The 24,334-nt window shown below is 44.6% G+C and overlaps 1 protein-coding gene across 5 annotated transcripts in view; it reads right to left on the bottom strand.

Moving 5' to 3' along the window:
- GRIP2 (glutamate receptor interacting protein 2) overlaps positions 1-24,334 on the bottom strand; it is a 478,246-nt gene that overhangs the window by 23,060 nt on the left and 430,852 nt on the right. For all 5 annotated transcript variants that reach the window (XM_048488391.1, XM_048488392.1, XM_048488395.1 and 2 more), the window contains exons 13-15: positions 19,235-19,380; positions 16,020-16,100; positions 274-337 (exon numbers count right to left, since the gene is read on the bottom strand). In XM_048488391.1, the coding sequence (XP_048344348.1) occupies positions 274-337; positions 16,020-16,100; positions 19,235-19,380 (291 nt within the window). The remainder of the gene's footprint in view (positions 1-273; positions 338-16,019; positions 16,101-19,234; positions 19,381-24,334) is intronic.

Here is a 24,334-nt window from a genome sequence, read left to right as displayed (position 1 = left end):
TATGAAATCTAACACTGCAGATAACGCAGTCAAATGCATTTACTGTTATGTGTGAAATTATTTTTGCTATTGACTATGATGCACAAAAAAGATGCAAAAAGCCATGAATGTCAAAACAACTGGAAAATGTTGAAGGTGATCTCACAGATGTAGTTTCTGAAGGCTCAGCCAAACATTTGACTGTCACGTCCCTACAAAATGTGAAATGGGCAGAACTTTTAAGTTTTCTATTGCAGAAGATTCACTAGTGGAGAACTGGAAAACTTTGCTCACCTGTGTGCCACACTCCCCTTCTTGATATCAGAGATAATTAAAGCCTCCCCGGGTTTTCGACTTGCTGTTTCAAAAGAGAGACATGCAGTCAAAGTTCAGCTCAGAAAGGTAGAAGTCCGCAGAACAATCTTTACCAGAGGTCTTTTAAACATACCCTTGCATTTAAAATGTAACGAAACATTTGCGCTGACAGCTGCCAATACTTCACCAAATGGAAGTACGGGGACTACGCTTTTTCAGAACAGCACCCAAGAACAAAGCTTTGCATCCTGTACAGAAGAACTGATACATGAAAATATTTTTTTAATTAGGCTTTGAACTTCTGTCATATCATATTGATAAGGAATACAATGTCCTGAAGAAAAACATTCCGCTTTCAGGATCTCATTCCGTTATAAAATGAATCACACACATGTATACACACACAAAACAAACAACTTGCATTCTGATCTGGAACAAATGAAGGTTGGGGGTAGTGCAACAATTTAACATTTCTCCATATGTTTTAGCCTTGGTTGGTGCAAAACACAAACCTACACACTAATAAGCCAATTATGCGCAAGGTGTTGCTGCGCGATGGGGCAAATGTCTTGTACGGACAAGATTTCTTGTATGGACATATTTCCTTGAGCCCTGGTTTCACTTTCCATTCTCTCCACAGCATGCGAGACGACTTCCAGCATGTTTTTAATTTGCTTCACTGCCAGAGCAAGACAGATTTTCTGGTGAGCACAGTTATGCCCGGATATCTTCCCTCCGCCAACAACCGATATTCCCACTCCCTCACATTGCCATCCATGCCTTCCTCTTCCCCCTCCTCCCTTCCATGTTGTCAACTGCTTCAAGTCACAGAAAAGACGCTCACATGGGCTAAGCCAAAACACACCAACCTCTGCATTCTCACATTGATATATTGAGATATCGATATAATGATAACAGAGAGCACTTGGAATTAACAAGCCTCTCTATCCTCTGGTGGCAGCAGAAGCAGGAAGTGTGGGGGGGAGGGGAGGGGGAGAGATTATCAGAACAGTCCCCTTCTTTAGAAGTCTGTGGTCCAGGAAATTGCTTTGCCTCTTTCATGGAGGGGTGTGTGTGTGTGCGGGAACAGATTATTTTTGGCACAATAATATCAATGTAAGTGCAGTTTAAAGGGCTAAGCCAGCAATCTTGAGATCTGTAATGAGATTGTGCCTTTAAGGATTAGTTGATGGGCAGAGTTCAGGGAACCAGGCCCAGGAGAGTTCTCTGCAAAAAAGTCCATGGCAAGGAGTGCCTCCCCCTGTGTAAACAGAGAAACACTAGGAGAGCCCATGACAAACCCACTGTGAAGAGAAGAGCCCCAAGTGCTCCATACATAGTGGGCCATATTGTGAATCTTCTGATACTCTTTCCCCTAATGGTCCGCATCTTCTATAGCACTGAGAAGTCTGACCACAGTTGTAGGCTGCTAATGAGCATGCTCCATTTACCTGAGTATGCTCAGTAACATTTAGTAAGAAAATATAAAGGTTTTATGTTGCTGCACAATCCTACAGCTAAACTTCCTTGAACTGGACATTCCCTATGTATCAGCTGTTAGGAACAGCTTTGAAAGAGATTGGAGGGGTCCAATTTGACCCAAGATTGCAGCATGAGGGAGAAAAGGACTCCTGCCTTCCCATATATGCCATTTTCTTTCACTGTTCTCATACTAAGGCAGCCAGATCACCGGCTATAGCAGCAGACCTGCTGCCCTGTACCCAGCTCACACCCAATCTCCACATGAAGCTCAGAGCAGCAAGAGCCCATTTGAGCCTGGCATTCCCCAGTCTATGACTGCTGACTCCACCCCCACCCATCCCCCAAACTCTACCTGACCGGAAGTGGAGCTTGGAGGTGAAGCCAACAGTATAAAAGTACAAGAGGACCAGCTGTGTACTCAGTGTGCTGCTGGTCTCAGCCAGCTGAGGCCAATGCCAAATGGCCGCTTCAAGCTCCCCATGGAGATCAGGGCAGGGCACCTGGCTCCCTCCTAAGCTCCATGTGGAGTCTTGGAATAGCCGGCCTCTAACTGTACTCCGGCCTTATATGAGGTGCAGTTGCAAGGGGTGACATGGCAATGTGCCCCCAGGAAGTGGTACCAGGGGGTCTAGCCCTCTTATGCTCCCCCCACTACACCAGTGCACAGGGCCAGAGAAGTGTGTTAGTCTCGTATCGATGCCATTGTCCTCATCCAAAACCACCATGAGGGTACTTTTGGCCTGCCATGAAGCTCACTCCCCAATAGCTTGGTATAGCCCAGGGGTAGGGAACCTGCGGCTTGAGAGCCGCATGCAGCTCTTCTGCCCTTGCACTGTGGCTCCACGAGCCGAGCCGCCGGCCCCATCCTTGCCTGCCCTGCAGGCAGCAGGGCAGGCGCACCAACTGCCCACGGTCAGCTGGGCTGCACCGTGGGCTTCCCCTCTCGCCCGCCCCGTTGGAGCGGGGCAGGTGCTTTCCCGGCGCCGGGCGCAGGACTGAGCCAAGTCTGTCATCCTTGCCTCAGCCTCTGCAGGGCAGCAGGGCGGGCGCATCCATGCACTTCTCAGAATGAGCGGAGTAAAAGGTTAAAAAAACCCTATATATATAGTGTTATCTTTATTTTAAATGTCAAAAATTATTTGCAGCTCCAAGTGTTTTCTTTTCCCGTGGAAAACGGGTCCAAATGGCTCTTTGAGTGTTAAAGGTTCCCTACCCCTGGTATAGCCTGAGCTCATGAGAGCTCAGAAGCTAAGCAGGGTCAGCCATAGTTAGTAGTTTGATAAGAGACCACCAAGAAAGACAAGGATTGCAGTGCAGGGGAAGGCAATGGAAAACCACCTCTGAACATCTCTTGCCTTGAAAACACCACAAAGGGATCACTATTAGTTGGTGGTGACTTAAGAGCACTTAATTGGGTCAGGAAAATGGTGTAGGAGGGGGCTGAAGTCTCCACCCCACAGCCCCACAGACCTAATCCAAACCAGGACCTGCAGTACTTTAGAAAGAAGGTCACTGAGCTGCTGGGGGAAATCGGAGTCTGGAGACCTATGACCCAACTCATTTATTTTATTTTGTTCAATTTATACCCCACACTCCCCTGAGAAAGCCAGTTCATGACATATACACATTAGATTTTGGAAATATATGGCAAAACATGTTATGTAGTTTGGGCTTCAGTGAGCGACCTTGGCCAAATTGGCCTCTCTCAGCCTACCCAACCCCACACTGAGGATAAAATGGAGGAATGGAGTATTACACACCCTACTCTAAATTTCTTGGAGTATAAGAACATATTAAAACAAATCAATGAACCTTCCCCTTTCAAAGGACTTTTACTGCAAAATGAGTAAAAAGGATGGTACAACAAGATAGCATACTCCTAGAGGGAAAGAAAAGCAAGTCCCAAGAGCACAGATGCCTGTCAAGTGGGAAGCATTTCACTTACTTTACTATCTCATGCTCTGCTCCTCTATCTGGCAGCTTAAAATATACAGCCTCTGTCTAAAACCAATCCCAAACCCATCTATGCAAAGCTTCTGAACACAGGGCAATTTAAAACATATAAATGGAGCTAGTGAAAATCTATTCCAAAAGATGCTCAAGAACTGCCACATGCGACCTGAACAAATTCATCCCTGTTTGATAATGTGAAAAACATAGCCAGTCAATATCCACACAGCTCAACCAGCAGTAATTACATCCTTGGCAAATAGAGGTGGAAGCTGACAAGAATAGATAGCCCCAGAGTTGAGGCAAAATATTCCATCCACATTCATCACAAAGCTTGGGGCTTAAGTAGATGAGATGTTAGAGAATGGATGTTTCATCTTTTTAAATCTTTTTAAGGATCAAATTGGATCAGAACCATGGCACAGGCAGGACTATTAGCAGTTGAAGCCCGCCCCCCCCCTGCACTGTTTCCTGAGGTAAATTCCCCAGGGTACTCTTTGACCTAACGACAGCTATGAATAGTAATTTTAAATGAGGGCTAGCTGGACATGATTTCTAAAGTCTTGCTTAGTTTTGTCCTTAGAATTCTGGCACAGCATTTTGAGAGAGTGACAAAACAGGCAACCACAGAGCAGCAGAGAGCTAAATATGACAGATGCGGCTTTTAACTTGAATTATGTGCAATTAGGTGCATTTCCTTTTCAAACACACAGAAATGCTGGATGAGAAGGATGTGGCTCTCACCGTATGTTAAACAGGGGTACCTACTTCTCAGCTCAGGGGAAACCACATCAGAATTTACCATCAACCAAAAAAGCCACATGGCTACTGGGTGACTCCTCCAAACACGCAAAGAATATTAGATATGATTATTAATATTAAATATATAACTTTTTGTTGTCGAGTAATGATTGACTGAACGGCAACCCAGGAGCGTTTTCAAGGTATGAGAGGTTCAGAAGTCGTTTGCCATTGTCTGCCTCTCCATTGCAACCTTGAACTTCCTTGGTGGTGTCCCATTCCAAGGCCAACCAGGGCCAACCCTGTTCATCTTCTGAGATCTGCTGAGATTGGGCTAAGCTGGGCTATCCAGCGATGACATTTTTTAAATTACCACATTACTGCTGCATATACAGGGCTGTCTTCACCACTCTTGAACCTCAGCCAACTGTTGTGAACTGAGGTAAGGGGAAGGGATTCCCTATCTGCCACAAGCGGCATGCCAAAGAGCCACATTGACTCCCAAGCGACTGAGTACTCCTGTTTCAAAGAGAAGTCGTTATTCTATTCTGACATTTTTTGAAACTCCCCCAAAATATATTTTATTCCTCCCAATATATTGTAATTTAAGGTTAGATAAGTAGAGCATGCTAGCCTGACCTCATCAAACCTTGGAAGCTAAGTAGGGTCAAACTTGGTCAGTATTTGAATGGGAGACCACCAAGGAATATCAGAGTTGTGACAAACAGGCAGGCAATACAAACCACCTCTGAAATCTTTTGCCTTGGAAACTCTACCAGGGTCCCCATAAGTCAGCTGCACTGTCTTGACCACAACATAATGCAGGGAGAAGCAGAGAGAAGACATTAAATAAAAGGTGCTTGTAGTGAAAATAGTTCTAGATAACTCAAGTAAGAGATCCAAATGAATTGCTAAATGGGAACGCAAAAAAGAAAAAAGTATATTTGCAAGTCATTGATAAGTTATTGATAGTTTGGTATGCAGACACTTGATTTAAACAAGATATACCAGGTCACCAACCAGGAGGGCTCCTTGTGGAATATGGCACAATTGTCTGATGAACTACGTGTGGTGAAGTTCATGGCATCCCTACATGTCACAACTGAGATATCACAATAATTGTGGCAGCGGCAATGACAAAAGTGCGGGGAACTTGAATATCCTGATCCAGATTACCTCCAGAATATCCCTGTGTTATTTGTAATGGAAGTGCCAGTTTACTTGTGAAAAGCCAGAAACGTGGTGGCAGTGCAGACAGTGAAATCTCCTCCGCATTTTCAAAACAAAGCTTGTTGAATAATACTGATGAAGCAGCAGTAAAATGCAAAATGCTACGGAGTATATTTGTTAGTATGCTACAAGTGTTTTCATAACCTCATCACTTGGGACATACAAGATGCATCTCTAAAGATATTTTGAATCAAGTCAGAACATAGAATCCAGATATAGAAATGACTCGTGAGCCACCCTGCAATGGGCAAAAACTGCCTATACGCTCACAGTCTCTGTTGTGTTCCCCACCTTATGGAACAGCCTGCCTGATGAGGCTAGGAAGGCTCCCATTCTCCTGGTTTCCCACAAACTATGAAAAACTCCTATCCAGTGAAGCAAATGGCCATAGTGGTGAATACTAGGACAGAATCACTTGATGGAGTTCCAGTATATACAAATGTTGAAAAGAGGGGGAACACTTTTAAAGCATGTAAGAATCAGTCCAGTTGCTCTTTTCCGTTAAATATTGTTGGAACTTCCCCCTCCCATCTCCATCTCCTGCTCTCAACCAAGAGGTAACACATCAGAGGTGCATGCGTAGATGACATTTATCCTGAAAAGATGGGTCTGTATGATGCAGATGCCAATCCATCTTACTATCCCAAGAGGAGAAAGGAGCACAAAGGATGATACCGAGTACTAAATTAAAACACTCTACAAAACTATTTATGCGAACCGCTTGAAATACACATTCCAAATAGGCTTCATGATATTTAATTCAGATGAAGTAGTATACATCTCAAAGACTATTTTGCATGTTAACTGGAGAGTAACTTGCTTGAAGCAGTCACAAGCGATTAACACACTCTCCAAAACAAAGCTTATTCATTTTAAACAAGATTCATTATCTGTAGAAAATGTTTATTAAAAACTAATTCAATATGACATTACTGCAGACAGTTCTGTGACATTTCTCCTCAGATGCAAACTAAATCTGAGGAGGCGAAGGACTGCTCAGTAGTCAATTAGTATTCATTTAACCCTATTAATACTTATTAGCCAAATTAAATTCTCACTGGCAAGCTACTGTCCCTTCTTTTCACTTCCAGCTGGGCTTTACTTAAATCAAGTCCTGAAACATAGATTAGCTGGCTTTGTTTTTTAGTACGCTGAGCTGTTTTAAGACCTTAAGCTCAATTATCTGGCCCTAGGAAATCATCTCCAATTTTTATTTGAGAGCTCACAGTGTAAAACATAATGCAATTGACTCAACTCCACACCAATTACTACCAACTAATCTTTGATACGCAGTTCAACGTTTTAATTTAGTTAACAATAATCACTTTGTTATTTATGGCTGATGGCTCTACTACAGCAGGGAGGGAAAGACTGGGAGGGACCAAACTTTTCCAGCTGTATCATGTTGAGCGTTTGTTATTTCTTACTGTTCCTGGTACTATGAAGCCTTGAGAGTTACCAGAAACATAAAACCTTGGGTACAAATGAAGGGCTCTTGTAGGTTGTGGTGGGTTTTCCGGCCGTGGTGTGGTAGATCTTGTTCCTAACATTTTGCCTGCATCTGTGGCTGGCATCTTCAGAGGTGTATCACAGGTATAACAGAAGTAAAGATGCCAGCCACATATGCAGGCGAAATGTTAGGAACAAGATCTACCACACCACGGCCACACAGCCTGGAAAAATCAACACAACCAGTTGAATCTGGCCGTGAAAGCCTTCGGCTCTTGTAGGGTTGCCAAACTCCAGGTGGTGGCTGGAGATCTCCTGCTATTACAACTGACCTCCAAGCAATAGAGATCAGTTCACCTAGACTCTAGAATGACTACAAATAAGTGCTGAGTATCTTAGAAACAAAAATGTAAATGTTTCTCAATCCCCTATAACAAATCACAACTCGCAGGCACACATACCTTTTGTCTTGCTGTTGGTTGCCTGGGCAACTGAAAGACAGATGTCACTCTTTCCAATAACTGCACCGATGAGCCTCATACCTCTGTAGCAAGCAATTAATTGACTTGCTTGCCCATCTTAGTAATGATCATTTTATCAAGCTGCATAGATCTAAAATTAGAACTACTCCACGAACTGGTGGCCAGAAGAAAGATACTCTCACAATGTTTAGAAAAGTGTAAACAGAAGCAGCCAATTCAAATAAAGGTCACGGCTTTGAGGAATGGGAGTTTCACACTTCTCCCGCACCATTTTCCCAACCTTAGCCAGGTGCCTGGATCTGCAATTAAAACCAAGAGCATAATGTGAAGGTTTCATTCTAGAAAATGGCTGCTCCAGGTGTATCAAGCTGGGTCCAGCTGCTGGCTTGGACCTTCCTGTGTTGCCCACAAACAGGCTCCATCAGTTCCTGGCGATGTTGGAACCAGGTTCCTCCCTTCTAGGAGACGCATTCAGGCACCTCGCCACCAGTCAGTACAGAGCAGCAACCAGCAGTAAAGGATAGGGCCTGCAGCAGCGGCAATTATAGCTCACTACAAAGATGATGCCACCAACTGTAGTGGTGGGAACGGGGAGAGCAGCAGGCACTACTGTGGGAGACTGGGCAGACTCTGGGCAGGAAGCCAGCTGCTGTGGACAGGTGAACCAAGGACTGGGCAGCCAGTCACCTCTAAGGGCCCCAGCAACACCCCAATTACTGTCGATAAAAATATGAGGTGGGCTCTTGGGCCAAGAGGCCAACCTGTGGGCCAGTAGGGCCCGACGGATGACCCAAGAGCCAATAGGGGGCTGGTGACAGGCTGTGGTCAGGAGGACATCAAGGGGGATAAAAGGGAAGAACAGAGAGACTTGGGGGAGGAGGAGGAGAGACCAAGAAAGTGGAGGAATGAGAGGGACAGAGAGTTGTGAGAGGAAACAGAGGAAAGATAGAGAGGAAAGGGAAAGAACTAGGAAAGGAGGAGGGCTGCTAAAGGCAGGTCTGGTGCCACTTCAGTGGCACTTGACCTAGACTTGAGCATGCCCAGAAGCCATGGGCCTGCAGGCTGGGATCTCAACAGAGCAGAAGAACAGGCCTCACAATGGGCCTAAGACCTCCTGAGCAGGGAAGGAGGGACGCTGAGGGCCCTGATCTGAGGTCCGTGAAGGGGGCATTCCACACCAGGGAAGGAGGGTATGTGAGAGCGGTAAAAAAAAGTGGCACTGGGAAAGCGTTAATCTCTTCTTCTCCCATACCATAATCTGACATATATACCAGCTTTTAAACAGCTGCACAATTTAGCAGTGCTGTCTGGTCCTGGCTGCCACACATAGCAAGATGGTCAAGAGCTCTACACACAGACTCCTGTAATCTCTGCAGGGATCCAGGTTATCCTGCTTTATAGTATGATGGATGAAATGCCTTGAAACACATGTCCATTTTGTGTTTTTAATAGAATGCATAATGACCCAGATGGGGAAATCATTTCCCTCAGAAGAATGTGAGTACATAACTTACACGCACCAGTGACTTTGCCAGTTATAAAATTCCTTCCTCTATTGATTGAGGCAAAGCAGCATTTAGGAAACATGTAATTAAACAAAGCCTAATAATGCTATAAAACTGAATTTAAGAAGACAGATGCTTAAAAGTAAAAAGAAGTGAAGAAGTGATGCAAAGGACGAAAAGAATTCAAGGATAGCTGGGAAAAGGAGATGCAGATGCACAGACACATATACAGATGCACAGGGGGAAAACAAAGTTGCACTTCTCTGTAACTGCTATTAATTGAGTGTCTTCTGCGCAGGCAGAGAATGATTAGAAGGCTTCTAGAAACTGCAGAATGCTTGGGGTGCTCTTCCCCTTCCCATCCGGAGCTGAGAGTAGGTTGGCTTCCTGCTCAACCAATCATGTGATGGAGGTTGGGAAAGGGCTTCTCCTTTCGCTGCTGTGGAAGAGTACTAAGAAGGCAAATGGCAGCCTGCAGACGGTAAAGGAGGGATCAATGTGCGCCTGCATAGACGACACTCAATCTACATCAATGGAGTAATGGTGGAAGAACATGGACAAAGAGGACCCAGTCACTGCCTTACAGATGTCCTGGAGATTCACCGTAGCAAAGAAAGTAGCTGAAGAAGCTTGAGTCCTAGTAAATGAGCCTTACCTTGAAGTCAACAATCCACCTTAGCATTGCTATATGCCAGTCTAATTGCAGAAACCACCCATTCAGAATGGTTGGCAAAGATGCAGCTTTACCCCTCCTGGTCCCTGAAAACAAATATTTTTATCTTGTCTAAATGAGCTTGAACAATTTAAAAAAGGAATGTCCTTGTGACATCAAGTGTGTGGAGTGACTGCTCAGCTCATGGCTGAGGGTTTGGGAAAAAAACAGGAAATGTCATATGGGACATATGGAACTGGGAAGCTACACTGGGTCTAAATTCCAAGACAGAACATAGCACTACCTTATCGGGGTGGAACTACCTTATCGGTAAAAAGGGAGTCAACTTGCAGAGCCAATAACTCTCCTCAAAAACATAGCCCTCTGAGGGAGGATGAGAATATTTGCTGCCAAATAAAAGGGAGGGTGTCCTTGGATGGTGGAGAAACATGGGACTCTTTCTAATACAAAGCTGAATGGCAGGAGGTGACGATGTTTGATGTTGAAGGGAGCAGGGACTTCAACAATGAGAGGGCCCTGGACTCTGACCTTGACTGTAACAAGGACTTTGTCCAGGTAGGGAGAACTCCAGTCAACCTCAAAGAGACTGCTGACTCCAAACAGGAGAATATTGGTTTTGGGGAGACAAGGTGATTGATATTGAGAGGGGACATGCAGTTGACAAACTGGGGAAGCAGACTGTGAATATGCCAGCAATGAGTCTCATCTTTGAGGAGACAATGGCTTGGATTGAAATCTTCTTCTGGGCCTTTTTAATTGAGGTCTCAGAAGTTGCCCATTTGACCACCAAAGTTGAGTAAGGAGTTGAATCAGATGAAGCCACTGGGATTGAGGAGACCGAAGTTATATGATCCAACTTTAAAGATCTCTCCATGAGAGTATCCACTGAAGTGAGATACTTTTCCCACAACGCAGCCTTGAGGCTCATTGCTGTCTGCCCTTTGGAGTAAAAAGGAAGCAAGTTGGGCATGACTCCGAAACATGAGTCTCAACAAGCCAGAAAATGCATTTATTATGCTCATTGTTATGAGACATCTTCATTCCACACTGAGAACATTTCTTGAATGATGCCATCTCAATGAAAAAGATGAAATGAAAGAAAAAAAGCTCTTGAAGTAAATGAAGCACTCAGCTGAACCCAGGAGCAGGCCCCAGCTGTTCCACTGAGAAGGGTGGGGCTGGCACAGCCCCAACCCAGCTGCAATCATAGGCCTCAGAATTTCTACAGAGTGGGGTGGGTCCAGCACAGTCCAGAACAAACTGTTATCAGGGAGGAGGGCCCAGAGGGCTCAACAGACAGCCCTAGTAGGCAGGAATAGGGAGCCCCAAGTGGGAAGGCACCCTTTTGGGAGAAATGACAGGAACAGAGAGGAGGAGGCCAGGGGGGAAGGAAAGGAAGGAGAGAGTTGAGAAGGGTGCAAGAGTGCTGTAAACTGCTTGCCATTAAAATTTGCCTGCTGGAAAAGGCTGACCTCTGTGTGCTTCTTTGCTCCATGGGTAGGTCACCAGGGCACCAGCCTGCTTTGCAAGGATGGTGGAAAGGGGAGATGCTCACAACAACCCGGAACACACTCTTCCCTTTCATAAGACGCAGGATTCTAAAGGAAGCTGAATGCCAGTTAAAGGAAAGGAATTAAAAATGAAATTGGGGGGTGGGGGAGGCTACTGGCCTGATTCTGTTTCTTGCAGCTTGTGGGACCCTAGAGGAAGGTATATACACCACCCTCATAGTTCAAAATTCTGTACATTTTAAGGGCTCCACTTATCTCCACTTTGGAGATAAGAGTTGTGAAGGGATTCATTAAGATCAGAGGGAAAGCACCTCCTAATGAACCGCACATGCAAAGGGGGCAGACCCCCTAACAGCATATCATACTTAGTTTGGAGGGGGTAGTACTAGAACTGGACAATACATGTTGTTGGACATGTTCCCAAAAATTGAAAGTTTAAAGAGCAAAGAGAAAGCCGTAAAGGAGAACTCACGATTGTGATGTTATTGAGTGTTTGTCTCAATATGACATTTTCATGCTTGTCTCTAGAAACTTAGTACATTTTTGCTTAGTGCATTTTTATGCTTGTCTCTTGAAACTTAAGAACTAGACATTTAAAAGATAATGGGAAAATCTGCAAACTACAGCCCATTCACAAAAGGACTTCTGGGCTGTCTGAGGACTGTGAGCACATCTCTTGCGAGTCTCAGTTCGCTACATATGTTTTGCTGCCGCATTTCTCTTTTTTGATTGATGGCTAATTCAGAGATTACTTTTTGATGTGGTGAAGTCAGCACAAGGTGACTTTACTTCATCAGTTGTACACTTTAGAATGCACCTTCCAGATGGTGACAGCTATATTTAATGTGTCAGAGAGCTTGTTACCTCTCAAGCTTTTCCACAGAGGTCATCAATAACTGTCATAGAGTGGGAAGAGGGGGGGGGGATATTCTAAGTGTGGCTCTATGTATACGCCAGAAAAACCGAATTCTATAATTCGCATAAATTTAGTAATTAATCACATTTTACATAATTTCCCTTAGTTTGCATAATGGAGCCTGCAATTTGTACTGCTTTGCATAATTGATTCTTGTTTTTTTTCCCTGTGGAGAAGGGGAAGGATCTACAAAGGGCACCAGAGTCCTGCCCTTGACAACTAGAAATCCTGCCCCTCCCATTTATTTAACAGATTGTATCTGGCCTTACCACTGTGCAATCTACATGGTAGCCAACATAAGAAGAAGAATAAGAGTTTGGATTTATATCCTCTCTTTCTCTCCTGTAGGAGACTCAAAGGGGCTTACAATCTCCTTGCCCTTCCCCCCTCACAACAAACACCCTGTGAGGTGGGTGGGGCTGAGAGAGCTCCGAGAAGCTGTGACTAGCCCAAGGTCACCCAGCTGGCGTGTGTGGGAGTGTACAGGCTAATCTGAATTCCCCAGATAAGCTTCTACAGCTCAGGCGGCAGAGCTGGGAATCAAACCCGGTTCCTCCAGATTAGATATACGAGCTCTTAACCTCCTACGCCACTGCTGCTAAGAGTGAAAACACAATCTGGGAAAACCAACAACGCACGCTAAACATACACATTCGCTTTACCAGATCCCCCCCAAAATAGGTAAGAAATATACCTGAATTAAAAACTCTTTCAAATAAAATGATTTGAACTTGGTGTGACTCAAAAAAGGAAGCCACAGTCCTCAGTCTGCAAGACCTGACCAAGACTGAACGAGATGACATTTTGGAGGACACTGATTCATAGGGTCACCCATAAATTGGAACTGACTTGATGGCACTTAACACACACATGTATGTGTACACACACGTGAGTGTACACAAACAAACTAACTATGAATGTGAGTCACGTGAAACCTCTAGGGAAGCTATTTCAGAACCAGGCCCCAGCACCGAAGCAGTTCTGTCTGAAGTGTAAAAGTGGGGGCACTCAGAAACAATAGGTGTGCATCATGACCGGTATTAGCAACTATGGATAGTCTTATCCTCCATGATCAGGCCCCTCTTAAAGCCATCCAAGTTGGCAGCTATCATCCCATCCTGGGACAGGACATTCCGCAAATTAAGCAGGGCTGGTTTTGCATGGCAAAATTGCTACTCTGTCGGCACAGGAATGTCCAGATGCAATCAGGAGTTCTGCACTGCTCCAGGCACTGCAGCACGTCTGTCACATTTTTGCCCCAACGCCACCCTGCGGCATTGGCTTTGCTCCGCAGATTTCCAAAACTGCAAATGCCCCTTTGTTGCTCTGGTGGCTTCCACCACTGTGCAAAACTCCTCAGTAGCAGAAACAGGGCCATCTTTCCCGCCTTCACCAATGGACAGGCACTGAGAACAGGCACCCCCCCCCCCCCAGCAGTGGAAAAAAAACAGAGGGAGAAACCTTGGTTTTTAGAAAGGAGGGAGAAACCTTGGACAGAAAAGCAGCTTGCCTGCCCCACCAAACAAGAGACTCCCTGCCCTCCCCACCCCATGTGTGAGGAGTTTGCGGGGGTGGGGGCACAGTGATTATCTCGCACACACAAGCAGTTTAAAGAGGGGGAAGCCAGTGATTCCCTTGCATGTGCGAAGTTTGCAGGGGGGAAGCCAGCAATTCTTTTGCACGAGTAAGGATTTTAGACGGGGGTCGAGGTGCGTGTGTGTGAGGGCGCCAATTCTCAGCGCCTGCCTGCATTCTGTTTTAAAAATAAAAAAGTATTGAAAGTGAGTGAGGGGATTGGGGCAAGGTTCAGCCAATCCGAATGCAGGAAACAGAGGCTGCCTGCGCATGCCTGGAAGAGACTGTGGAAGAGCTCGCGGTGCTCATGGGAACCAGCTGGGGCTTCCCACACCAGCCCTGACTCGAGTGAAGGAAAGAGCTGGGCAGCCGTGGGGAACTACAAGCAGTGTGAGAAGCCCCGCAGCAGGCACTCTCCCCAGATATGTCACGAGACATTCTGACAGTGAAAAAACGGCCTATGTGTTGCGTGAAGAAATGCATCCTTTTGTCTGTACTGAATCTTTCACCCTTCAGCCTCAGCAGATGACCTGTATTATGAGAGAGGGAGAAAAGCTTTTCCCTGCTCACCCTTTCCACACCATCTGTAATTGTATAGATCTCTATTATGACTCCCCTTAACCACCTTCTTTCTAAGCTACACAGCTCAAGCATTTTAACTGCTCCTTAGAGGGCATTTGCTCTAGCCCCCTGATCATTTTGGTTGCTCTCTTCTACAACTTCTCAAGCTCTGAAAAAGGCGTGATAATCAGAACTGTACACAGTATTCCAAACATGGTCTCATCATAGATTTGCACAAGGGCAGTATGATAGCAGCAGTTTTAGTCCCTGTTCTTTGTCTAATTATAATCAGCATGAAATTTGTGTTTTTTACAGCAGCCCACACTGGGTTGATATTTTCATTGAGCTGTCCACTGCGACCCCAAGATTTCTTTCTTGGTTTGTTGCTGCCAGCACAAATCCCGTCTGCGTATACATAAAGCTAGGATTGTTTTTTGCCCTAATACACACCACTTCATACTTGCTCACATTGAATCTCATTTGCCATTTTAATGCCCATTCTTCCAAGTTGAGAGATCCGTTTTGGACCTCTTTACAATCTGTTTTTGTTTCAACCATGCTAAATAATTTAGTATCATTGACAAATCTGGCCACCTCACTGTTCATTCCCAGCTCCAGGTCACTGAGGAACAAGTTGAAACAGACACCATAGTTAGAAGTTTCCATTCTCTTGGCGGCAAGCAACGCCACTTCTAGTGCAACTTCAATTTGCTTCACTGCCAGAGTGGGGCAGATCTGCCAGTGAGCACAACTTTGCCCAGGATATCTTCCCTCCACCCATAGCCAGCCTACCTATCTTCACCCTTCCCACACCCTTGCACTGTATCCATGCCTTCCCCCTTGCCACCTCCTTCCTGTTTCCTACTTGTAATGCTGACATCTTTGAGTAGCCAGCAAGTGGAAGTCAAAGAAATGACGTTCAACTACATGGGTTTAACCAAAACACACTGATTTCTAAATTCTCATATCGATATCTTGATATCTCCTTATAATAACATCAGAGAATGTTTGGTCCTGCCATATGTTTCCATGCCCTCAGCCCCCCGCCTTTTCTAGGGATGGTGTGAATTCCCCCCCCCCCCCAGACACACACACACATACACACTACAGGGATGTCAGGGAGCAGATGTGGAGGTAGATCTAATAGAGGAATATCAAAATAACAATGAATATTGAAATAACAAGCCTCTCTCTCCTCCTGTGGCAGTAGCAGCAGAAAGTGTGGGGGGAGGGGGGGAGAGAATATTAGCTCTAGGACATGGTCACATTCTTCAGGAGAATGGTCCAGGGAATTACTTTGCCTCTTTCATTTGGAGGATTATTTTTGGAAAAAGGCTACAGCATTGATATAACTACAATAACAGCAATAGCAATATAACAGCAATTTAAAGGGTTTTAAGAAAGCCAGCAAGCTTGCAATTATGTGCCTTTATGAGTGAGTTGGTGGGCAAAGTTAACAGAACAAGGAAAAGCTGCAGAGGTCCAGGAGACTTCAGCAAGTAAGCGGAGTGTTTCCTCGCATGTTAACAGAGAAATGCGAGGAGACCCCACTACCACCCCATTTCATAGCAAAGAGCCCCAAGGTAAGTGTTCCATGCATAATGGGTCTATATTTCCTAACTTGGTAACTGTAACTTGCACAATACTTACAACTGATGGTAATTCCTAGCTCCACACCTCGTTTCTTGGGCAGCTTCACATGAAAGGTACCGCTGCTAGGAATGACAGATTCTATAGAACAAAAGAAACAAAATGGATAAACACTTGACAACAGAAAGGATGCAGATAGCTTTGCTAAGCTATTGAGGAACTCCCCATTTGTGGAGTCATATCAAGCAGGGATATAGAGATATATACTGCAGAGGGGGCTGAAACTCAGTGGTACAGCATGTGCTTTGCAAGTAGGTGGTTGCAGATTCAGTCTCCCCCAGAAAGGATCGAGCAGTGGGTCAAGTGAAAGACCTCCATCTGTAATTCCAGAGTGCTTGTCAAGGTAGACAATATTGACCATAATGGGCCAGTTGAATTGGGACAAGGCACCTTCATTCAATTTTTTGAAATGTTTGATTAGGGGTTATAATATTGGAGTTCCTCTCACCACATGCATTGGGCTTGATGTGTGCAGAAGCTTCCATGGTAACACTGCACACTCATAGTGGCTTTTGACACTAGTATCGAGATTCTCTACACACCTGGGCAAATGCACTCTTCCAACAGTTCTGTAAACAGAAGTTGTTCTTGGCCCCCCCCCCCCCCCCCCCCCAGATTATAATGTTTGAACGACATCTGCCTCTAGTTCTCATTCATAAGAGGTGAAGACAGACAGACATCTTAAATGCAATGGATGAATCTGGGGAACAATTTCTGTCCTGAAAACTAAAACTTCAGTTTGCAGGAGATGTCAGTTCATACCATTTTTGCCATTCTTAAATTGCTATGCCTACAGAAAGACATAGCGGTTCACCTTCTAACATTAATTAATGAATTAACAAAACATCCTTATCATTAAGGCACTGTGTGTGTGTGTGTGTGTTTGTGTGTATCATCTAGAACAGTGACTATCAGTACTAATTAATGGAATTCATATCTAAAATTATAGCTGACATCTCTCTGCATTTAACTCTAAACAGCATATGGGAAGTTTATGTTATAATTAGCTATAAAAATAGCACATTGCACTTTATGCCGAGAAAGAATGCAAACAGTGATTCCCCTTGCAAGCAAGATGATTTGTTTCAGTACATGGCAACTCCAATTCTAAAAACAAAGAATGTTTTAACAGTAACACTAAGCTTAGCTATATATAATCCCCCCAAAGCCTAACCATACCCATTTTTCAATGTTCAGAAATCAGAGATCTGAAAAAAGAATTATTTGGTCTTAAGGAGGAAGGTCGCTGAAGCTGTTAGAAGGTGGGCAAGGGAAAAGCTCTTTGCAAATGGTAGCATCAAGGCAGATTTCCAAATTAAACCTTCACAATAATAATAACAGTTTGGATTTATATCCCACTTTTAACAACCATAAGTAGTCTCAAAGCAGTTTACAAACTCCTTCCCTTTCCCCACATAAATTAGGTGCAGATAGGATTTTGTAGTAAAAGGATTCTCAAGGCATCCAGAGGATTCTTAACCTAATCACAATCAGCATGATTGGTGTAGTTTCAAACTCTTACGCCTTTACTTGCTGCAGTTCTAGGATGAGGGAAACCATAAATTCTCATGCTGTATTTTGAAGATGTTGTGTCAGAAGTTGCAGCTGTAGATATCAATCATAATCCGCTGCTTAAATGGTTTTAATGGATTTTAGTGTATTTGGTCACCATTGTGATCCTTGTTATATATTGTGTATATAATGTTGTACACCGCCCAGAGCCCCCCGGGGATTGGGCAGTTTATAAATTCAAATAATAAATAAAATAAATAAATAAAATAAACTTCAAACAAGTTTTTGTGATGGGTTTTCTGAGCTGTGTGGCCATGGTCTGGTGGATCTTGTTCCTAATGTTTTGCTGGCATCTGTGGCTGGCATCTTTGTGAGAGGTGTATCATAGAGGGAAGTCTGTTACACACTGTGTCCTGGGACAGTGTGTAACAGACTTTCCTCTGTGATACACCTCTGAAGATGCCAGCCACAGATGCAGGTGAAACGATAGGAACAAGATCCACCAGACTATGGCCACACAGCCCGGAAAACCCACCACAACCAGTTGAATCGGGCTGTGAAAGCCTTCGCAATACATTCAAACAAGTCGTTCCATATACAGGCTATTAGTCTACCTAGCTGAGTATTGTTTACTCTTCATCAATGACAGCTCTACAAGTTCTCAGATAAGTTGTTTCTTAAACTTGCTATCTGCGTTACATGGACTAAGGCATCTGATATGTGCCTCCATCATCAAACTACTAAGTATAAACACTATAACTGAGCTACAGTTCTTCCCCCACTAGACATCCATTATTACCGCTGGTATCGTTGAAGTTTTCCACTAAGTTGTTTTATGTGTGCATTAAAGTGAGACAAAATAGCTGAGAAAAGCCACTGATTCTATTTTTAAAAATCTGTCTTGGTCAAGGACCCGCTAAGAACATGACCTTATTCAAGTTTATGGATCACTGGATAGCTGAAAATGAGCTGTCCTCGGCTTTTCCATGCTGTCATACCGTGCAAGATTTAAGGAATTGATGGAACTCAAGGAGGGATTTAGGGGAGGTACGGTGGCTCAGAGGAAGAGCATCTGCATGCAGAACGTCCCAGGTTCATCCCCCAGCCTCTCCAGGTTCAACCCCCAGCCTCTCCAGTGCAAAGGACCAGGCAGTAAGTGATGTGAAACCCCAAAGACCTGCTGCCAGTCTGGCCCTTTCCGCACGGGCCATATACGGCGCCCGAGCCGTTCGCACAGGGGGTGCCGCTGCTTCGCAGCGGCGCCGCCCGAGCGGTGCGAAGCCACCATTTTCCTACGACTCGAAGGCGCCCTCTCCCCCTTTCGCCCTCCACCTACCGTGTCTGTGGCCGTCCAGTGCGTCGCCGAGGCCTGGGGACACGCCCCCCTGCCCTGCGACGCCGGAGCACTCGCGCAGGGCAGGGGGGCGTGTCCCCAGGCCTCGGCGACTTGCCGGACGGCCACAGACATGGCAGGTCGGCCGGGTGTTCCTTGCTGTTTCTGGGGCCGTTCGTGTGAACGGTCCCAGGGGGGTTGGGTCGGCGTTGTATATGCCGACCCAACCCCAATCGTGGCCGTGCGGAAACGGCCTCTGAGAAGACAGGGCTGACCTTGGTGGACCAATGGTCTGGCTCTATAAAAGGCAGCTTCACGTGTGCTCAATGGAAAGTACATTTAGAACCGCAAGGACAAATTGTTTTCTTACCCGCAACGTCAAATTCAATCTCCAGCACAACCTTGTTAGTCAGTGCTGCATCCCGCAAGAGTTGGTTGGCTTCTTCCATTGTCCCATCTTCTGTTGCAATAGTGTTGATGGAAAGTACTCTGTCTCCAACTTGTAGGAGGCCACACCTGCAGAGTCCAGGACAGGAGGAAAGGAACAGGAAAGGTCAAGAAAGAGAGATGCTCATGGAAACCGTGAAGTTTCAATTAAGCCAGGCACACTGATATCAGATAATCAACTCAGACATTCAGAGCATATCCATAAGATACACAACACAGAGAAATTAGCCAACATCTTGACGTGCCGCAACTATCTGAAAGTCAGTACTGATTCATAGTGAAATCATCTCTCATTGAAGAGAAGAGACTTTCTGCATCCACACAAAGCTATGTTAATCATAACTAAGGTTAAAACTTCATAAAAGTAATAAACTGGCCACTGTCCTTGCTTTGAAACCATGCAGAATACTACAATAGTCCCATGAAGCTAGCCTCAACCCACCTGCAACCAGACTAATGACACTGAAAATTACAAACTCCAGAAGCTACAACTCAATGGATCCAGTTCAGTGTCTCAATAAATTGCGCAATCACTTATCCCTTGCAGTTTTCCTTCTTGAAGCCAAAAATACATGCACACCGCTTAACAATGCTAAAAAGCTAATATCCTAGGACATGCTAGGACAATATGGCCTTCACTCCATTTGGTATAAAGGAGCCTGTTTCTTATACAGTAGCAACAGCTGGAAAGGAGGATAGAAAATTAGAGATTGGTCAGGGCAGATAATTGTTCTGACCCCCCTCCCTCTCCCCCTTCCTTCCTTCCTTCCTTCCTTCCTTCCTTCCTTCCTTCCTTCCTTCCTTCCTTCCTTCCTTCCTTCCTTCCTTCCTTCCTTCCTTCCTTCCTTCCTTCCTTCCTTCCTTCCTTCCTTCCTTCCTTCCTTCCTTCCTTCCTTCCTTCCTTCCTTCCTTCCCCACACACTGCTTCGGGCATTTTTCTGAACTCCAGTATTAGAAGTGAGCTTTATGTGCATGGTCTCTATGCTAAAGTGCCCCTCTTAGGCAAACATGTGAACAAACAAATATCGCAAGTCTGGTCCCAGCAGGCAACAACTTTCAATAAGAAAAAATTCTACCTTCACTCAAAAAAAAAAATGGCAATCACTCTGAAGTCAAAAGACAAACAATAAAGGCAGTGATTGGTCCTTCCCCAACTGACTGGCACTAGATGTGGATGAGAAACTACAGCTTGGAACCTAGGCAGCGTGAGAGGAGTTGTGCTACAGAAAGGCAGTTTCTCTGCCTCCACCACTGTCTGCAGATGAAATTTTCTTCCTAGGGGCCAGGAGATCCCCAGAAGCTTTTTGGGGAAAGAACACAGGGAGAGGATTGACAGAAATTATGTTCTCCTCCTCTGGAAATAGCAATGCTTTGCCATTGGTGAAAGTGTTGTTAAACCAGGATCACAACCATGTGCGACCTGAGAACTGGGACACCCTGATTATTTTTACAAGCTGTAAGCAAGCGCATGCTTCGGGTTCCTGTGTATATTCGTAAAAGGGAGCACCATCCCCCAATTCCCCAGCTCCTTCCTTTTCAGTTATTATTTAGGAATGACTGGGAAAGAACATGAGGAACTATAGAAGCCGCTTTCTCAGCTGCTTCTGAAGTATCATTATGGGACCATGACGGAGCCATTACTTTAACCACTCGTTTCATAGACAAGTAAGAAAAAAACCTTGGCAACAGTTTTATGCTTTCTCCCAGTTTTATTATTACCTCTAGTAGATAGTTTTATTATCTTGAGTCACAAGCATTTCATCTATCTTATTAGAAGACTGAACAGAGTTAACAGAATGCTTCACCACCCAGGTTTATAAAATTCTGCGATGTAAAACCATATCTGGCTGTTCCCCGCCAAAGATAGATGCCACGGTCAACTTCTTTTAAAATACAATCAACACAGTGTGGCACAGGGAAGAAGGCTCTGGTGTAAATGTTTCTGGCTGCTGTACTGGGCTAGCATTGGAAAACCTTTTCTCTGTATAGAAAATTTGGAAACAGGTTTTCCACTGGGGAAAAGAAAGACTTACATGCACAGGTCTACTTGGAAGTCCTGTGCAAATCCCATGTGAATGAATGTGCAAGTTAATTTGCTGTTGTTTGGGTGACTGTTACGGGAAAGAGGGGCTACTGAATTCTTCCCTCATTTTCCCTACCAAAATCACCTGCATTTATCTCAGCTGGGGGTGCGGGGAGGAATTGTAAGTTTTCTGCAATCCTACTAATACTAGCTTGGTCTTTCCAATTTTCAGTAAGAAAATGGGGTGAGGAAACAGGGTTAAATAGCCCGCCTCTCGCTACACTGGTCTCTGCCTCGGGACTCAAACTACATCTTATAATTTCTCTCATTCAGCTCAGCTACCAGGGTGGCTTTATGAATTTGGTGGAAAGTACAGAGAAACTTTAATCTTGATCTCCCCTGCTGTTCTGTCACTGGGGGAAAAAAAAGGCACCATGAGCAACTTTTACCTGAGCTACTGGTGAAAAGGGACACATACCTACAGCTATTTTCCCCAGTGGGAGCAGAAACAGTTTGAGGATTGCTTTTTCCAATGATAAGATGGCAGGGGAGGATGGGATTAAAGCTTCCCTCTCTCTCCTCTCCTGCCCGTGAATATGCTGCATTCTTTGATTTTATATAATATGCTTCTACGCATTGCAGAAGCTGCTTAAGAATCCCACCAATACATAACAGAATAGGGAAAACCTCTTCTACACAAGTTGGTGGGAGTCCTGATGGCAGAACAGTTACCCGATTTAAAAAGTGACGCTCATTTTATTTTTGGGCTTAATTTTAATTGATTGCAAGATAGATAATCTATTCCTAAACCAAATAAAATGGAAAACACTAAAATACTCAGAAAGGTGAGGGAACGTTAAATCTTTTTTTTTCTGGCCCTCTGAAGCGGACAATTCAGCACCACCCAAGTCGGTAGAGCTATTGGGACAACTCTGGCATAGTTCATTTGACTGAGAAAGTTTGCCATAGATCATCTTGCTCTTGGACTGCTTGCAAGGTCACTATATATAGAAAACATTTTTTTAATGTTTTGGATCCCCTGCCCCCTGGCACCCTGCCTTTCTCTCCAGTAGGGACCTTTAAGGGGCTTATATAATTTTCCTCTCCTCCATTTTATCTTCACAACAACTGTGTGAGGCAGGATAGGTTGAGTTTAAACTTTTCGTATTAGTTGACGCGATACTCAGTGCAAATCCTTGCTCGTGTTATTCACAACAGAATCGTCACAAGATCACCATCATCTCGATCACTTACGTTCTTGTTCAGCTATAGAGAATATTAGGTAATGCTGTGGAATTTAAATCATATCACTGATTTGGATAAATGCCTGCACAGTGTGCCTGACTTTCTTTGGTTACACAAGTGACAAGAAGTGTGTATTCAACAGATATTCTCATCATCTCCAATAGTTGGCTACCTCAAAATGGGTTCCACGTGTTATCTTCAGAGGCACTGCAGGGAATCCCCGTCTAATTTTCCAACTACATGCATATCACAGTCGTCAATGAATGACTTGGGACTAGACTAATTTTGCGGATGTATTCCCCCAACAATGGTTGCTTGTCCCTGACAGACCCTGTATCTTTTCCACCGCTAATGAAAAAGCAGCTGGGAGGCATTATCTGTGAACAAACAGCAGAAAATCTAAGCAGCACCTTCCCCTGACAATCTTGCATCTCAGATTCGCAGCCAACTCAGTCTGATTTTTATTGAAATCAAAATGTCAAGGGAAAAATGCATGGCTGTGTATCACACAAAGTTTGGCCTTCATTTGGAAATTGGCATGGAGACAGATACTTTTAAGCTGCTTCCAGCTGGAACAGAGTCCTCAATGTACCTTTTGCTTCAACCGGCCAGTCAGAACTGGACACCAGATGGGACACAAATTAATTTCTATAGATAGTGGAAAGCAGATATTAAGTATTTTCTCTGTACTAACTGAAAAACATATTAAATTAGCTCCCCAAACGCAGCCTGATGTGAAGCAGTGACCTGAATCAGCGGATAGGAATCCAATGGCCTCTATTTGGACTCTCACTGTAGCAGCACTAATCTCTGGACTGCTTACCTTCACGCAATTTATACTGTGCCACACCATATTTAGCTTGAGTGGATGCGCTATTGACACAAGCAAACAATTATTATGATGATGATAGTGGGTAAGTACAGAAACCTTACCTTCAGCAGAGGTACTTTCAGAGAACACTTAGTTCCATTGCTCAGTGAAGAGCTGATTTCATGAAGCTGGAGCAGTATGTTAAAAAAATAAAGGAAGTCCTGTGTGCAAGAATTGGGACATTACTGACCCAATGGGGTGACATCACATCACAACGTTTACTAGGCAGACTATATGGGATCGTTTGTCTTTGCCTTCCCCAGCTGCCTGCACCAGGGGAGTCAAACTCGTTTGTTATGAGGGCTGGATATGACATGAATGTGACTTGGTTGGGTTGGGTATGTGTGTACGTCTGTGTGTGCGTGCATGCGTGCGTGCAGCTGCCTTGGCTGGCCCCAGAACAGCATTGGGGGGGAGGGGAACATGCCTGGACTGGCAAGCTGACGGTGGGATGGCTGCCTTGATTTGGAGCATGGGAGGGGGGAGTGTTGCTTTAGCTGGCTAGCAGGCCTGATAAGCAATCTCAAGGGACTGGATCTGACCCTAGAGCTGCATGTTTGACACTGTTGGTCCACCCTCTACCCCCAGCAAGTTGGGCACTAATATCACCAGCCCCAGCAGGATGGAAGGCTGAGTCAACCTTGAGATAGCTTCCCTGAACCGACTTCTATCAGGATCGAACTCAGGTTGTAAGCAGAGCTTTGACTCCAGTACCTCAAAGCATAGCCTTTATTGCCATAAACAAACAAAAAACACAGCTAACGGTGGTGATATTAAAACACACAAAAGGACGTTAAATAAATATAAACTGTTACAAACTCTGAATTATTTCCATGAAAAAAACTTGCTACCTCCTCACAAAAAACAGTCGGAATTATTCAACA

This window comes from Sphaerodactylus townsendi, linkage group LG03 (assembly GCF_021028975.2).
Source record: "Sphaerodactylus townsendi isolate TG3544 linkage group LG03, MPM_Stown_v2.3, whole genome shotgun sequence".
Lineage (NCBI taxonomy): Eukaryota > Metazoa > Chordata > Lepidosauria > Squamata > Sphaerodactylidae > Sphaerodactylus > Sphaerodactylus townsendi.
The sequence above is the reverse complement of the archived record's forward strand: the minus strand, read 5'-3'. Positions and strand labels throughout refer to the sequence as shown.